Below are 15,672 nucleotides of genomic sequence, written 5' to 3' on the forward strand. Positions count from 1 at the left end.
GGAGGGCCCGGGGATCCGGCCCAGGGGGGCGCCCCCGGCAGGGTGTGAGCGCCGGGAGGGAGGGAGGGGGCGGCGGGGCCCTGGGGCCGGGGGTGCATGTGCTGCTGGCGCGGGGGGATGATGCTGGGGGGGCCGCAGCTGGTGCCGGGCCCGGCGGCGCTGGCGGGGCCCGGCGGGGAGCGGGCCCGGCTGCTCTCGCTCTACGTGCAGGACTATCTGGAGTGCGTGGAGTCGCTGCCGCTGGACATCCAGCGCAACGTGTCCCTGCTGCGGGAGCTGGACACGCAGTGCCAAGGTGAGCGCGGGCCGGGGCCGGGGCCGGGCCCGGCCGAGTCCCGGCTGCGAGGGGGAGACGCGCCCTCCGGGCCGAAGGGGGCGGAGTCCAGCCTCTGAGGCGCGGGCCGGGGGGATGCGGGGCCGGGGCTGGTTATTGGCCCCAGGGCGGGCCGGGCTTGGCGGACCCGACCCCTCCCGCCCGCTGCCTCAGCCCTGTCACCCCCCGCGCTCGCTTGGAGAGGCTCCGGGGCCGCGGGAAGCCCCCCGTCCCTGCTGCGGCTGGGGAGGGAGCGGGCAGCGCGGGGCTTCAGCACCCCGGGGAGTCGAGGGGCGGCGGCTCCTGTATCTCTTTTCCACTCCCGCGTCCGGTAGCTACGGGAACCCCCGTAGCTGGGGGTGGAGGAGCCCTTCTGTGTGCGGCGGAGCTGGCTCTGAGAGGCCGAGCCCCTGAGAGTGGCTGAAAGGGGTCTCCGCTCTGCCCCAGCCTGGGCAGGGTGACATGTGCTGGCCGGCGACTCGTGCGTGGGCAAGTCTCTGAGCTGCTCGATGTTATGTCTGTGTTCCGGTGGGACGATCATCTGCCGAGGGGGGCTTGAGGGGGAGTGCTGTGGAAGGGCAAAATAGCACTTACTCTTGGCCTAGAGCAGAGAACCCGCCTCCTTAGAAAGTTTGGTAAAATTCCGCTTGGCTGTTTTGAGTGGGTGCTCGAGAGCCTAGGTCTTTATCTGCAACTGCAGAGGCACGGTGGACTTAAGACATCCCCTCTGAGGATCAAGGAATTGAGTTTAGAAGTAATGCTGCAAGCAGGTTCGGCTAATTACAGTATATTTATCTTTCTAGAAAAGAATCTGGGGGAGGGTAACGGTATTGAAGAAACTGATGTATAGGTAGCTTATGGTTAATTTAGATATGTTTGGTAATACCTTCTAAACGGCTAAGATTAATTTAAAGCCTTATTTGTTCATTTTAACCTTTCTCCATCTCTTCATTCTGACAAGCTGTTCTTTCGAGAATCCCATCCTGCTATGATTTTATTAGATTGCAGTTCAGTTCCCAGTGTATATGCTGTCTGGGGTTTTGTACGCTGTAGTGTGAGGCACACTAGGCTGTGAAATTGCTCCTTGCAGAGTTTGCTTGTCCCTTAACCTCACCACACTTGGACCCTCACATTTAGCATGATCTGTAGGGTAAAGTGTGCTGTGGGATGGAGATATATGAAATTCTTGGATGAAAGGTAATGTAACTTCTAAGTGTTTTACCTCTAGTTTTACAAATGGGGGTGGGGAGGTTGTGGAAGTGGCACAGGGTTAAGGAATTGACATGGGTATTGGTTAGTCTCTAAGGTGCCACAAGTACTCCTTTTTAGTAAGGCAATGGAAGACTTCCAGTTCTATCTACTAGGCTGTACAGTGCAGCATGACTGAATGCACAACTGAATAGTTTGGTTCAAATGAACCTCTCTGAATGTGGACTGCACCAGAATTTTTCTTTTATAAAGAACTTATTTGTATTATCATAGTATATAGGAGTTCACCTTACAGACAAATGTTTCTTAAATTGAGCAATAATGTAGTGTTGGGACTCTTAAAAGTGCAAGTCATTCATAGTTCCCACGACAGCTGTAAGTTAGTTACTCTGTATGTATGTTGAGGCATTAGTTTATCACAGGGGTCGGCAACCTTTTAGAAGTGGTGTGCTGAGTCTTCATTTATTCACTTTAATTTAAGGTTTCGCGTGCCAATACTACATTTTAACGTTTTTTAGAAGGTCTCTCTCTGTAAGTCTATATATTATATAACTAAACTATTGTTGTATGTAAACAAGGTTTTCAAAATGTTTAAGAAGCTTCATTTAAAATTAAATTAAAATGCCGATCTTGCACCACTGGCCCGCTCAGCCCGCTGCCAGCCTGAGGTTCTGTTCACCTAGGCCAGCAGCAGGCTGAGTGGGACCTGCAGCCGGGACCCTGGCTGGCAAGGGGCTGGCAGCCAGAACCCCGGGCTGGCAGCCAGAACCCCAGACTGGCAGTGGGCTGAGCGGCTCAGCCCGCTGCTAGTCTGGGATTCCGTCCGCCGGCTCCTGTCAGCCAGGATCCTGGCTGCCGGCCCCGCTCAGCCCACTGTCGGCCAGGATCCCAGCCCTGTCCACGTAGAGTAGGTACCTCCTTTCTCCCTGGTTCTGGCCCATTCTCTTACCCTCTCTGCACTGAGAGGAGGGTGGGAGTGCTCTGAGAACAGGGCTGGGGGTGAAGAAGCAGGCTGGGGGTTGGGGTGCAGGGTCTGGCCAGGAGCTAGAATGAGGGAGGGGGCTCAGGGTTGGGGAAGGAGATTTGGGTCTGGAGCGCTTACCTGAGAAGCTCCCATTTGGTGCAAGGGGTGCAGGTGGGAATGTGAGTGTGTGTGTGTGCAGGAGCTCCTGTTGGTGCAAGGGGTGGGGATGAGGATGTGGGGATACAAGGGTCAGGGCATGGGGTGGGGGGGGGGACTGGGTATGTGGGGGGTGGGTGCAGAAGTCAGGGCTGGGGTCGTGGGGATGCTCCCTGAGCGGCTCACAGCACGGGGCTGGAGGGGATATGCCGATTCCACCCCCTTCCCCAATGTCCCTGGAGCAGAGAGCGCGCTGTGGCTCTGCTTTTCCCTCTTGTGCTCCGTAGCAAGGCCCCGGCAGGGAGGGAGAGAAGGAGGAGCAGGAACCCTGCACACTGGGGGAAGAGGCAGGGGGAGGGGGAAGCTTGCCTGCCCTGCAAGGAGAGAGTGGTGGGTGGAGAAGAGTGGGCTGGGCCGGGCAGGATTTTTAATAGCACGCTGCTGGCAGACAGCAGTGTGCCATTAAAAATTGGTTCGCGTGCCATAGGTTGCCGACCCCTTGTTTATCATATGGTAATACTCATTGACAAGGTAAAGAGTCAAAAGTCTGTTTATAAAACTACATTGAATATAAACACAATTAACATTCACTTCTCTGGGATGTGAGGTCACGTGCTTGACCCTGATCACGCTAAAGAATTGGTAACAAGGAATAATCAAACTAGTAACATTGTCTTATTCAAATCCTTCGTTAAACATTGGAAGAGATTTGTAGTACAGCAAAACAATCTGAGCAGTCATTAAAATGTTATCTGCAACTGAAGTGTAAATTAAACATATATTTAAAACATTCCATTCCAGACAAACTATTCAGATTCTTGTTTGGGCTATCCTAAAGCCCTTCATTCTAATTATTGCTGGGATCTGTAACTCAGTGGAGTTATCAGCTGAAAGATTGAAGAGATACCAGATTGAATCAAAAACTTATTGCTAGGACGGCGGAGTTCCAATCCTTATGATGTATCAACTAAAAGGCTAGAGAGAGCACAACTGGATACATATTACCCAGCTTTGTAACAAAATATTATTCATATTTGGGTGAAAGGAGATATTTCAGTTGTGTCAATTCCCTTAAGGTGGCCTGTATGGCAATTGAAAAGGTGTTCTTTGAATTTATCATTCTAATTAATCAGGAAAGATGCATGAGACTAGGCTTTTGTAAACTTTCTGGAATCCAGAAAGCTTACAACTATCTTATTTGCTGAGGTACACTGAATCCTGTTGTAAAGGTCAAACAGTTTCTCTTAACCACACAAGCTTATGTGGATGTTCCTGTGCAACCACTTTCTGAATCCTTGGTAGATTCAATCTCTAAGAAATGGTATGTATTCTTGTTGCATACGTTAATGTGAAATTGTTTCTCTGTTGATCTTATAGCTAGTTATGACTTTTTATATATTTTTATTGCTTTTTGAGGACATTGAACCTCAGAGGATTTTCTCCAAATATTCCCGGATGAGTTTGAAGACATTTTGATATCATGGCTAGTATAATTTAGATCATTTTAAAGTTGTTGGTGTTGCTTCATGGGGGGGAGGAGAGGGAGGGTGTCTGACCTTTAGTCAGACAGTATCGGTCTTGCATGATCAGTCTAAAGTGATCTCTTGGGGGGGGGGTGTTAAACTTATGACAGGAGGCAAGCATTAATTCTTGCTCTACATGATGGCTGAATTGCAGTTGCCAAGAGCCATCACTCTGAAAACCCTGATTTTTATGCTTTTTTGCTTTTAACTATAATATTTCAGTATCTTGAATTTGTTTTCCCTCTGAATGTTTTTTGCTCTTGCTTTTGCTATAAAGAAGCAGCATCAGTGACTGGTGGTGGTGGAGCTGGAGTCTAGGAGCCTGGGAAAAGAGGGAAGGAACCTGGTGTGTGTTGTCCCTTGTCTCAAACTCTAAGAAATAGAGAATGTATGCTTTTTGTAAATTGCATTGCAAGAATAAATTTAAAAGCTACCTTATATCTGGCTTTTGTTCCCAAATCAGCAATATACAGGTTGAAAAGGCTCTCAAGAAAAAACTCTGGCCTTTTACAGAAATGCTACATTATGAAAAATAGCTTAACCTGTAGTGTAAACTGAGGTACAGCATCAGGTAATCAAATACCATCAAAGTATCTAACCCAAGGAAGCCTAGACAAGTGGTCTGTCAAAGACAGTAGAACGGTACCAGCAAGTAAACTGGCTTTCAGATTTGGTTTCCCGTAACTAACTGTATAGAACTGACTTTAGTAAGGGTGGACTGAATGTATTGCACCCCTCTCCCAGTCCTCCAGGAAACTAGGTTAGCTATTTTCCCCCAGGTCCAATCTAGTGTCTTCCCTCCCCACAAAAATAACATTTTGTTAGTTTTGAGAGGGCTGAACCACCAAGTGCTACAGCAGCCTCTTGTTGGGGGGGGGAAAAAAGCACAACTTTGTCCAGGCTAATTTAAGTTTAGAAAGTCTGGAGAAATCACACTGTTTTGAATAGATGGGGAGCTCAGGTAAGTGAGATTTCAATGATTTGAAGTCCTGTTAAATTTGGTTAAGCTTGAAGAAACTATCTGTAGATAAACATGGTGGAGTAATTAAGGTATGCACCCAAGGAAAAAAGGGGACATCCTAATTTTGTGGTGGTCCCTTCCTCTACCCTTACCCATTTATATTTTAATATCCGGACAAGGTCCTGTTTTAGGCCTGGTCTGCATGGTTTTTATAATGACATTACTATGTTGGTTATAAGTGAGATCTTTTGTCTTACGAATATAGATGCAGTTATACTGGTATACTGTGCCTTATGCTGGTGGTATATCTTATTTTCTTCCCATATGAGAATAAGCTATATAAGCATATTTATACTTGGTATAATTGTGTCCAGACTAGGAGAGTTGTACTGCTTTAACTATACTAGTATTGTTAAAGCCATATGATTTTTGTGTAGATTTGGCTTATTATTTCTGTACTCTGGGTCAGAACACAATGTGTACTTACCTAAAGTAGTTGCATATATTCAGGAGTGTATACTGTCTCCATCCCTCACCCCATTTCGGTTAAAAGTTGCACTAAAGGAACACCGTCAAATCAAACTTATACAAAACTTCTTAATGTTACCTAATGCCTTAGATTGTTAAAACTGGAATATTTAAAAACTGGTGCTTGTATGGCTTGCTTCTTGCATTTGTCACGTGAGCAACTGAAATACTAGTCCCATAGTTCTTAAACTGTGGCACCCTTCTTGGGGAGAAATCTTACAAAGTGATCCAAAGAATAAAAAATGGAGAAATGGAAGGCTAGCTATTTTCACTTGACCTTCACATGCACTATGTTTCAATGTCTGGGGGCTGGTCTACACTAGGAACTTGCATTGGTATAGTTATGTCTCTCGGGGGTGACAAATTCACACACCCCTAGAGGAGTAGGTGTACTAACTTATACCCTGCTTTCCCCACCTGATAGAGACAGTACTCGGTTGACGGAAGAATTCTTCCATCGACCTAGGTACTGCCTCTTTGGAAGGTAGATTATCTGGGTGATGGAAGAACCCCTCCCATCTGTGTAGGCAGTGCCTACAAGGTGCCACTGTAGCACTTCAGTGGAAACACCCACTCCACAGGATCTGCCCATAGAAGAAATCCCCACTGGGGACTTGCAAGTGATATCTGCTTCCCATTTCACCTGAATGGCAAAGGGAGACGCACGGGACAGAGAATCTACTTCAGAGCATTGACTGCAGCCCCATGACCTTTATGAAGTAATATGTTCAGCCTTTAGGCTGAAGAGATTGGACTCAACTGACTTTTTTTGGATGACACTGCTCTAGGATTTCAAGTCCTCTGGGTGGAATAGTGTAGATGACACAATGTCTCATGTATAGACTTCAAAGGGATGTTGTCAGTTTAAGTTTAGATGTTTCAGAACATGTGTGGTCTTTTTATTACAATGGGAACAGCTGTTACATAAGCTATTTACCTGCATCATTTGCAACTCAGGGTATGTTTACACTGCAAACACTACAGGCAAACAAAATATTTACTTACAGGACCGTTGTACCTGTACTTTTTTCCACTGACACTTCAGTAAGTCACAACTCTGTATCTAATATTACCACAGTGACACACTGTGCATAAGACTTTAAAGATGCCATATTAGCAGTTGGCTATTCCACGTTTAGCAAAGCCTTTATCATTGTTTTAAGTGTAATAAAGGTTCTAGGTCACCATGAGTTTGGGGAAGAATACTTCTAACAGAACAAAAGAAAACTGAAGTTCAGTGCACTCATAACTTGCACTGAAGATTCTTTGTTGCTTTTTTGGAAGAGGGAGGCATGAGAGTGCATGATTTGCCAAACCCAAAAAAAGGAGGGGGGGAATAAACCTATACTAAGACATGCAAATGCCTCTAGAAGTTTAGTGAACACTTAATTAGTAAAATTATCTTTGAACTGTTGTTGAAAATCTCTTAGGATGCACCAAACATAGAAGATGTGGCCCCTGCCCTGAAAAGTTCACAATCTAAGGCCTTGTCTAAACAAGTTTAACCAAAATCTGTTTTAAATTGGTTCTGTTAAACCAGTGGAAAAGCTTGTGTGGACATGCCTAAATTGACTTATAGTTGGCCTACATCAAAGTAGCTTTGTTCATTCACTTTTCAAAGTGATTTCTCATAACTGACTGAAAACTTAGCCCTAAATTAGGCATAAAAAGTCTGTCTTGAACAAAATATGGTAGAAAAAAGCTAAACTTATTGGTAAAACTGACTGTTCTTAATTTGGTTTCAGAGTAGCAGCCGTGTTAGTCTGTATCCGCAAAAAGAATAGGAGTGCTTGTGGCACCTTAGAGACTAACAAATTTATTAGAGCATAAGCTTTCATGGGCTACAGTCCACTTCATTGGATGCATAGAATGGAATGTATAGTAAGAAGATACAGATAAATTGGAAGTTGCCATACAAACTGAGAGGCTAATTAGTTAAGATGAGCTATTATCGGCAGGAGGAAAAAAAACTTTTGTAGTGATAATCAAGATAATTTGGCCGATTATCCCTAGCCATTGTAGATGGACGCTTTTCTATTATGGAATAGCAAAAAAAACCCACACCCCATATAATAAAGCAACACTCTTAATATTGCATATTTTAATCTATCCTATTACTGTTCTTTGGCAAAAGTGAGCTATGCACGACTATAATTCATTGGTGGATTGCTGTGCATTACAAACACTGCTTCAGTGCCATTTGAGGTTAGGTTAATCTTATATAAAGATAAACTGAGACACAGAGGCTATTTAACTAGTCTTTGGCAGAGCAGTAAATCTTGCTTTAATCATTACAGAAATTTCCCCCTTCTATTGTCTTTACCACTGGATGGGCTAAGGAATTGCTAACTCTAAATTCCTGGCTTGTCAGTTGGACTCTTTAACTATTGCAATCTAGCATATACCAAGGATTCCTGCCAGTTGTGTACTAGTCTTTCCAGTGTCTTGAATAGCTTTTTTTTTTTTTGTTCCTTACAATTTGCAAAAACTCTATTGCAGCAGACTGTTCTGTTGATCATTAAATCAGAGTTCCTTATCTGAGGGCCTGTCTTATAGTAGCACTAAATATTGAATTTATTCCATGAATGTAGGCTATAGGTCAAGTTTTCTGCTAACTGAAGTATATGGTATGCATGTTAGACTGAACTACCGCTTGGAATAAATGTATCTACATTTTCTTGATCCACTTTGTGATGCATAATTCTTCCTCTCTCCCCCCTTACTAAAAATTTGTGCTGATTCTTCTTTTATAGAAGCATTAAAAGAAATCGATGATGTCTATGAGAAATATAAGACAGAAAGTGATCCCATTCAGAAGAAACGGTTGCAACAGCATCTTCAGCGAGCACTAATCAACAGCCAAGAACTGGGAGATGAGAAAATTCAAATAGTTACTCAGATGCTTGAACTGGTAGAGAATAGGGCCCGGCAAATGGAGATTCACTCTCAGTGTTTCCAAGAGTCAGATAACGAAAAGCCTCTAGAAAAGGCAAAAGTGGAATCTTGCCAACCAGAAAGATCTTCACGTAGACCCCGTCGCCAGCGGACTAGCGAAAGTCGTGATCTGTGCCATATAACAAATGGGATTGAAGACTGCGATGACCAGCCACCTAAAGAAAAGAGATCCAAATCGGCCAAGAAAAAGAAACGCTCCAAGGCCAAACAAGAAAGAGACGTTTCACCTGTTGAATTTGCAATAGATCCCAATGAACCAACTTACTGCTTATGTAACCAAGTGTCCTATGGAGAGATGATAGGATGTGACAATGAACAGTGTCCCATTGAGTGGTTTCATTTTTCATGTGTTGGACTCACCTATAAACCAAAGGGGAAATGGTATTGTCCCAAGTGCAGAGGAGATAATGAGAAAACTATGGACAAATGTACTGACAAATCAAAAAAGGATAGAAGATCGAGGTAGTGAATGCTATAAATGTTTTAAAGGGTTCTGTGTCTTTTATATAAAAATTGTTTAATTTACAGAGAACAATGTTTTAGGAAAAATGCATAAGACTATGCAATATTTTTTAATCTATAGTATTAATGGAGTGTTAAAATCTGTTAAACTTTCTGTGATCTTTAACTTTCTGCACTGAATAACCAAATAATTAAAACAGGGTGGCCTCAGAACTGCACAGATGGAATTACAAGTAGTGTTGTGGGGTTTTTTGGTTTTGTTTCATTTAAACTCCCTGTTGTGTTAGCATTTAAAAAAAAAAATCCTGAAATTAATGGTGGTGGGGAAGCACTGAAAGACTGGTCGTATTACAGTAATGGTATTTAACCTCTCTAGCACTGTTTCACAACCTCAGACAGTTACTAGAATCTCCATTTGTTGTGAACATCACATAATATCTGGAGCAGGGGTTCAAGAATTCAGCTGTTAACTGTAAAATAGTCTTCCAAGCTAGAAAGCAACCTGTTTCTTCAGTGGCTTTCATATGATGAATGTATTATTTCCAGGAAGAAAATGCCACTAATTTATGCTTTTTATGTCAATATTAAACTGTTGCCTTGGTGACTTTACACTTGGGAGTCAGTTTCTGGATAGGGTAGCAATTATGGTAGTCTTGAACTTGACTGTCTTGTGTATACTTCTTTTGTATGTCTTTTGTAGAAGGATTCTAGCAAGCATCCTAATGGGGTTTCCTTTGGTCCTGATTTTAAGTGGTGTGCAGGAGTGCTAGTCTGTCGTGAAGCTCTTTTTCTTGCACCACTGGAATTCTGTATCACTCTGCAATGCAGAATTTGTGCAGGATTAATATTCAGCATATAATTTTAATTTTTCCTGCAGAACTTGTGATTTCCTCTGCCCCCCGTCCAGGCTCCCACTGTCAAAATTATGATGTTTTGACGAAATACGCAATTTTTAAAATAGTATGCACAAAATTTTTTATTTTTTTGGCACACAATTCCCCCAGGAATATCACTTCTCTGATATTTCTGTGCTTCACAATTGCCACTATGCTATGTCTTGCTGCTACCTCTACAAGTCTTGAGTTGGTGCTGGCAGAGGAATATTGATAAACTCAACTCCTCAAGTTTATGTAGACGTGCAAAATATGATTGCACATGCTTTGCTGGGCTCCTCAAACTTGACCTCCACTTTAGTGGAGTTAAGATATATCCATGGACAGACCTGGATTAAGGCATAGGTGTGTGCCTGTGGCTGCAGCTCCCAGAGTCATATGAGCGTGAGATTGAAAGGTTTCCATCCCCCAGATATATGAAAAGCTTGAAAATATGACCAGCAACTCTATGTAACACATGCAACGATGTCTGTAGGAAACCTCCAAGGGCTTTTCTAGATAGTCTAGGAGATTGTTGCTTTAAAACACTTCAGCCAGCATGGTTTTTAAACACCTCTTAGCATCTAGTATAGACAAAGACATTATGGTTTAAAAGCAGACTAACTGGCTTTACTCCTAAGGGAGGCTGGGAAGTAGGGAGGTGCAAAGAGCTGGTCTCTTTCAGGTGGGAAGGAGTGCAGCCCATGGAGAAGATAAGCTCATGGTGGGTCTTGTATTTGTCCAGGAATGTGGCAGTCTGAGGAGCCTTCCGAAGAGAGGGACCCAGAAGCTACTGGGTGCATGATATGGGTTTGATATTCACAGTATCCATGAAGCCACTTCTCCAGTAGCCTGCTTCCTTGGTGACTTCTTGGTCCCTAATGCTCTTCTGCATTCCAAATTTCCTTCTAAATTAGGCAAAGCCAGCAGTTGCAGCCTTACGCTGCCACTTGTAAGATGGCCACTTCTGTCTTTCCTAGCTGGTAAGTACCTGTTATGTTTCTCTTTTTATTGGTGAGAAGATGCCCCTTTCTTACCCACAAGCCCAATGCACCGTATGATGATTGCAGATTGCCACATCTCTCACAAGCTAAATAATTATAAATTAAATGGGGGTGATGGTCCAGGTACTTCTCCACAGGCTTGTCTTAATCTGTGGGTCTGTATGTATTCAGGAAATTTTCAAATACTATTGCTAGCTATATAAAATGTGCTATGATATTGTGGGTAGCTTAGTGAAAACATACTTATTTTGGATTCTGAAAGGGGAAAGTCCTACTATTTGGATATTTCAGTTAAACTTTTTTATTTTGAAAAGTTTAATGTTAAGCATATAGTATTAGGAAAGCATTTAGCTATGTCAATATCCCCTCCAATTGTCCCCAGATTACTAAGGGTAATGTGTACTGGTCTGAAATGAACAGTTAACCCCAAAATGCTACATTAACCCAGTTTAAGCAATTGTGCATCTTTTTTTCGTGCTTTGGCTGATGATGCTTCAAAGGGAGTATGGTTTGTGAAATCGGAGTATATTTAGCACGCTATTCAACTGACAGAAATTCTTGTGGCCAAAGAACTGGGGAAGTGAGCCCCACCTTGTGCAGTCATGTATTTTACCTCACCTATGGAATAGCCAATATAGGAAGCCTTGTTCTTTCTTAGTGGCAGGGACACCAAATGGGTCATGTGGTAGCTTAAAGTGTTGGTTGTCTAATACCCTCCCTGTTTCCTAGTGTTTCTCTGGAAAAACCAAAGGATATATCCATTTGGTTAGTTTCAAAGGGTTCAATCATCATGACTGCTGCAGAATTGGGGTTTTTACTTCATACCTTTCAAGCTAATTTTATCTAGTGGATATGGAATAGGTCAGTAAACTTAAGGATACTGAAGATGGAAGTCCTTTCAGCTAACTGCTGCAGGAAAAAAGATATTTTGGGTCTCCCTGTACTTAGATCTCTTCAGTCTTCAGAAATACAGGGATTTAACATGATGTGTGGCAGTGTGCCATAACCCATACTAAAAACAAGGAGGAGTACTTGTGGCACCTTGTAGACTAACATATTTATTTGGGCATAAGCTTTTTTTGGTTAAAACCCATTCCATCTGATCTATAAGGTGCCACAAGTACTCCTTGTTGTTTTTGCTGATAGACTAACACGGCTACCACTCTGAAACCTATAATCTATAAGTTTAAGTATACTCTGTGATTCTAAAATTAACCTTTCTGTTTTATTCTCTGGTTGTCACTGGAAACTTTCAGTGTCTTCAACTCCACTGTTACTGCAGGGTACTGTGTTCCCCAGCTCAGTATCTGAGTTCATTTGGGCTTGGAAAACAGCTCTTCTCCACAAATGAACTAAGAGTAATGAGGTAAAATGATTAAGGCTGTACTTAAGCTATTCTTGTAACCAACTGGGAATGTTGTGTATGGGAACTCATACTTCCAGTTGTTCTTCACAGTGCATATAAATGTGCTGTACACTTTTGAGAAGTATCAGTGTGAATCTTGTGTTTGAACTTGAATACCCTCTCAGTCATATTTAAACTACTGCATATACTTGTACATACGCCAAATTTTTTTGGTAAAAAAGTGAAGCATCAAAGAGCGGGGGTTGGCTTATCAACGGATCTATAGCAAAATTTGATGATTTTAAGCTCTAGTGAATTGAATATCTAATACAGTGTCGTTTTGTTTACCTGGAGCATTCGCAGACACGGAGCCCCTCAGCTCCCAGTGGCCGCAGTTTGTCGTTGCAGCTCCCATTGGCTGGGAACGGCGAACCGCAGCCATTGGGAGCTGAGGGGCTCCGTGCCTGCCAACTCTCCAGGTAAACAAAATGTACAGGCCCACTAGCGGCTTAGCCTGATGGGCTGGAAGGCAAAGTTTGCTGACCCTGAAGTATAAGGTTGGCTTATGAAAGGGTCATACCATTTTTGCTGTTTTTTACCTATCCATCTTGAGGGGTCGGCTTATAAACGAATGGGCTAATGAACAAGTATATACAATAGTTCTTATCATAAAATGTGATCCTGTAAATGTAAGATGGAGGAAGAAATTTAAGGCAGGTTACATAAAATAAGCAGGGAATTAAGTGCAAAATGTGGTGCTGGGCTGGGAAAAATCCTCGTGAGCAGAGTCTTTGACTGCAGTGCATGCCCATCCAGATTATTGCACTAGAATACCGGCACTCTGTCCTAACTCTTTCAGCAGAGCAGGGCATTGCTTCCCTAATGTGGAGGATCTTACACAGGCACTCCATCAAGAGGAGCATTTTAACTTAAGACCTATGGCTCTTTCTAATGCTTATTCTTTTCATTATTTTAATTCTATTGCCAAAGAAAAACAGCACCCAGTGCAAACTCTAGACACTGACATTTTCTTTAATGAAGACACACAAAATAAATAACTGCATTTTATTTTCAGAACACCGTACCTGGTCCATGGCAAAGTGACTTAAATTCTCCACCATGCGCATAGAAACCCACTAGACTCTTCTCCTTTGACCCCACCTCTCCAGTCTCCTCCTTTATAATGAGCTGGGGGGCGGGGAGGGAGGGGCGACTTTGCATCACAGTTAAATTCTGGCTATTAAAACTACAAAATGATTGAAAACTTGTTAACAGTAACTTGTACTAGGAACTGTTTTCTCATCTGTAATAAAGGAGTGGGTGTCAGATAAGTGAGTGGTTGATAGGCAGTTCTAACAATCTTTTTTTAAATAAGCCTCTAAAGATGCTTGGTGACAGCTGCTTCCTTGGAGATGAGTCTAAGAAGCCTGAGGAGACCTTAAATAAATTTTAAAACTTGCTTTGCTTTTGTACAGCAGAAGTGTATCTATCCTAAACTGCAGGCAGCCTGACAATTAAAATATAATCCAAACCAATCAAACTCTACCTTCTAACAGAACAAATATTAAGAATTATTTAGAATCTACAAATAAATTCTTTTGATATTTCAGTACCATACTCTGTGTCATTGAACATCAGATTTGCTAAGCATCTCATTCAGCTGCCTGCACTGTTCGTGTGTCTCTTAGCTGTATGCAGTAATTCTCATGTTTTTGTTCTGGACTTGATGGAACCCTGACAGTTAAATCTTGCATATGTTTTTCTAAGGCAGGGGTGGATCTTTGTTTTGCATCTGGTTAGGTAAAATCTTCCTAGTGATGCAGAATTACTGGTTTTCTTCTGGGAAGGTTTTATTCCCTTGTGCTGCCTGTGCTTACTGGATTTTGCATTAATGTCCCAATTTTTGCAACATGGCTGCCATTTTTTTGTTTGACACTATACCAATATACATGCACAAAATTGATAAGTGCATAAGTGTTGTTTGCTTGTACAAATTGTTTGTATCAAAATTATCTTAAATTAGTTCCTTGTGCTGTGAACTCTACTTCCATCATGCTATAGGGGATTACACTGCATGTGTGGGTAGTGAACCAGTTAGAAGCGCCATAAAGCTATGGCGTAGAGAGGATGTGGAGTAAGGGGTTTTGACTAATACCCTAGTTCTCGAAGAATATCCAAGGATTCCTTATGGATTTTAGGAAGCCACAGGGTTGGAGAGCACCGCTCCATACCTGCTGTGGTTGATGGAAATTAGTAAGTGTAGCTTTGCAGAAAACACCACATGTTGGGGAATGCACAGTTTCCTTGCCCTTGTGTGGTTATTTCCCTTAAGAAGACATGCTCTGCCTCAGTTTAGGCCCTTGTGAGCCTTGATTTTTATCTCCTTTAAAGGGATATCTACTGCTTCCTAACATGTCAAGCCTCCATGCTTGTCTCACTTCATTCACAAGCTACGTAATTTGCATTAAAACCAACAATAAATACTCTTCCTCCCAACACACATGTTCTACTCTCTCCTGTCACATGCCCTCAAATTTCAGAACCGCTTTAAATAAGCTGAGGTCTGGGGATTTCGTGTGTGGGTCTTGTACCCTTTCCTCCCTACCACTGAGTAAGCTTAAGAGAAGTGAGGGAAAGTAGGCCAGGCTGGGTCCAAGGACCAGGGAAATAACAGCAGAGGTTACCAGATGAGGGAAGCTGAGGAATTTAGACCCTACAGCTTGGCACACAATACCTTCACCTGAGCACCTTTTATATATTACTCTCTGTATCACTTGGAGGGTAGCGGAAAACAAGTTAAAGGAGGAAAACTGCAAGCTTTGACAAGTCCCTACATTTAAAACAAAGATCTAATCAGTAGCTCTGTTTCTACCTTCCATCCCTTACACTGTCTGCAATTCTAATAGAGGAAAGAGGAAACACACAATGTTTGCGATCGGGTAATATCCAACTGAAGAAGAGGTGAGATCATATTAATAGGTATAATTCCTAGGCAGTTGAGATGGGGCTCAAATGTTTCACATACTCAAGCTGCAGCAATTATCCAAGTCACTTTACAAGCTATACCATGCACTGCTTGTAAAACTGTTTAGGTATCTGACAAACCAGCCACTAAATACTCATATTTGAAGTGTCAATGCTGGGAATTGAGTGGTGAATGATGCCACTTTTGGAAACAGGAATATGAAAGAAAGATAGTTGTTTCCAATACTAGCAGTTTACAATTACATTGTCTGAGTCCTTATACGTTTCTTGATTGAAGCTATTTTAACTTGCGTTTGGATGATCGTGTTCCATTTGGTTTTAATTTTGTGGCCTTTGCGATGCTTTGGTGTTCAGCAAGGGATTAAGTCATGCCTGTCTGTCATCTCTGGGTGCCT

General features: G+C 42.8%; 1 protein-coding gene across 1 annotated transcript; it reads left to right on the plus strand.

The window, feature by feature from the left end:
• Nucleotides 1-96: 96 nt before the first annotated feature.
• Nucleotides 97-9,680, plus strand: ING2 (inhibitor of growth family member 2; the record flags this gene model as incomplete). The annotated part of the gene is made up of 2 exons (XM_084626850.1): nucleotides 97-295; nucleotides 8,408-9,680. 2 exons carry the CDS (start codon nucleotides 97-99, stop codon nucleotides 9,073-9,075), a joined length of 867 nt encoding a protein of 288 aa, XP_084482976.1. The 3' UTR covers nucleotides 9,076-9,680.
• Nucleotides 9,681-15,672: the final 5,992 nt, after the last annotated feature.

The sequence above is a fragment of the Lepidochelys olivacea genome (genome assembly GCF_965140295.1).
Source record: "Lepidochelys olivacea isolate rLepOli2 genome assembly, chromosome: 4".
Lineage (NCBI taxonomy): Eukaryota > Metazoa > Chordata > Testudines > Cheloniidae > Lepidochelys > Lepidochelys olivacea.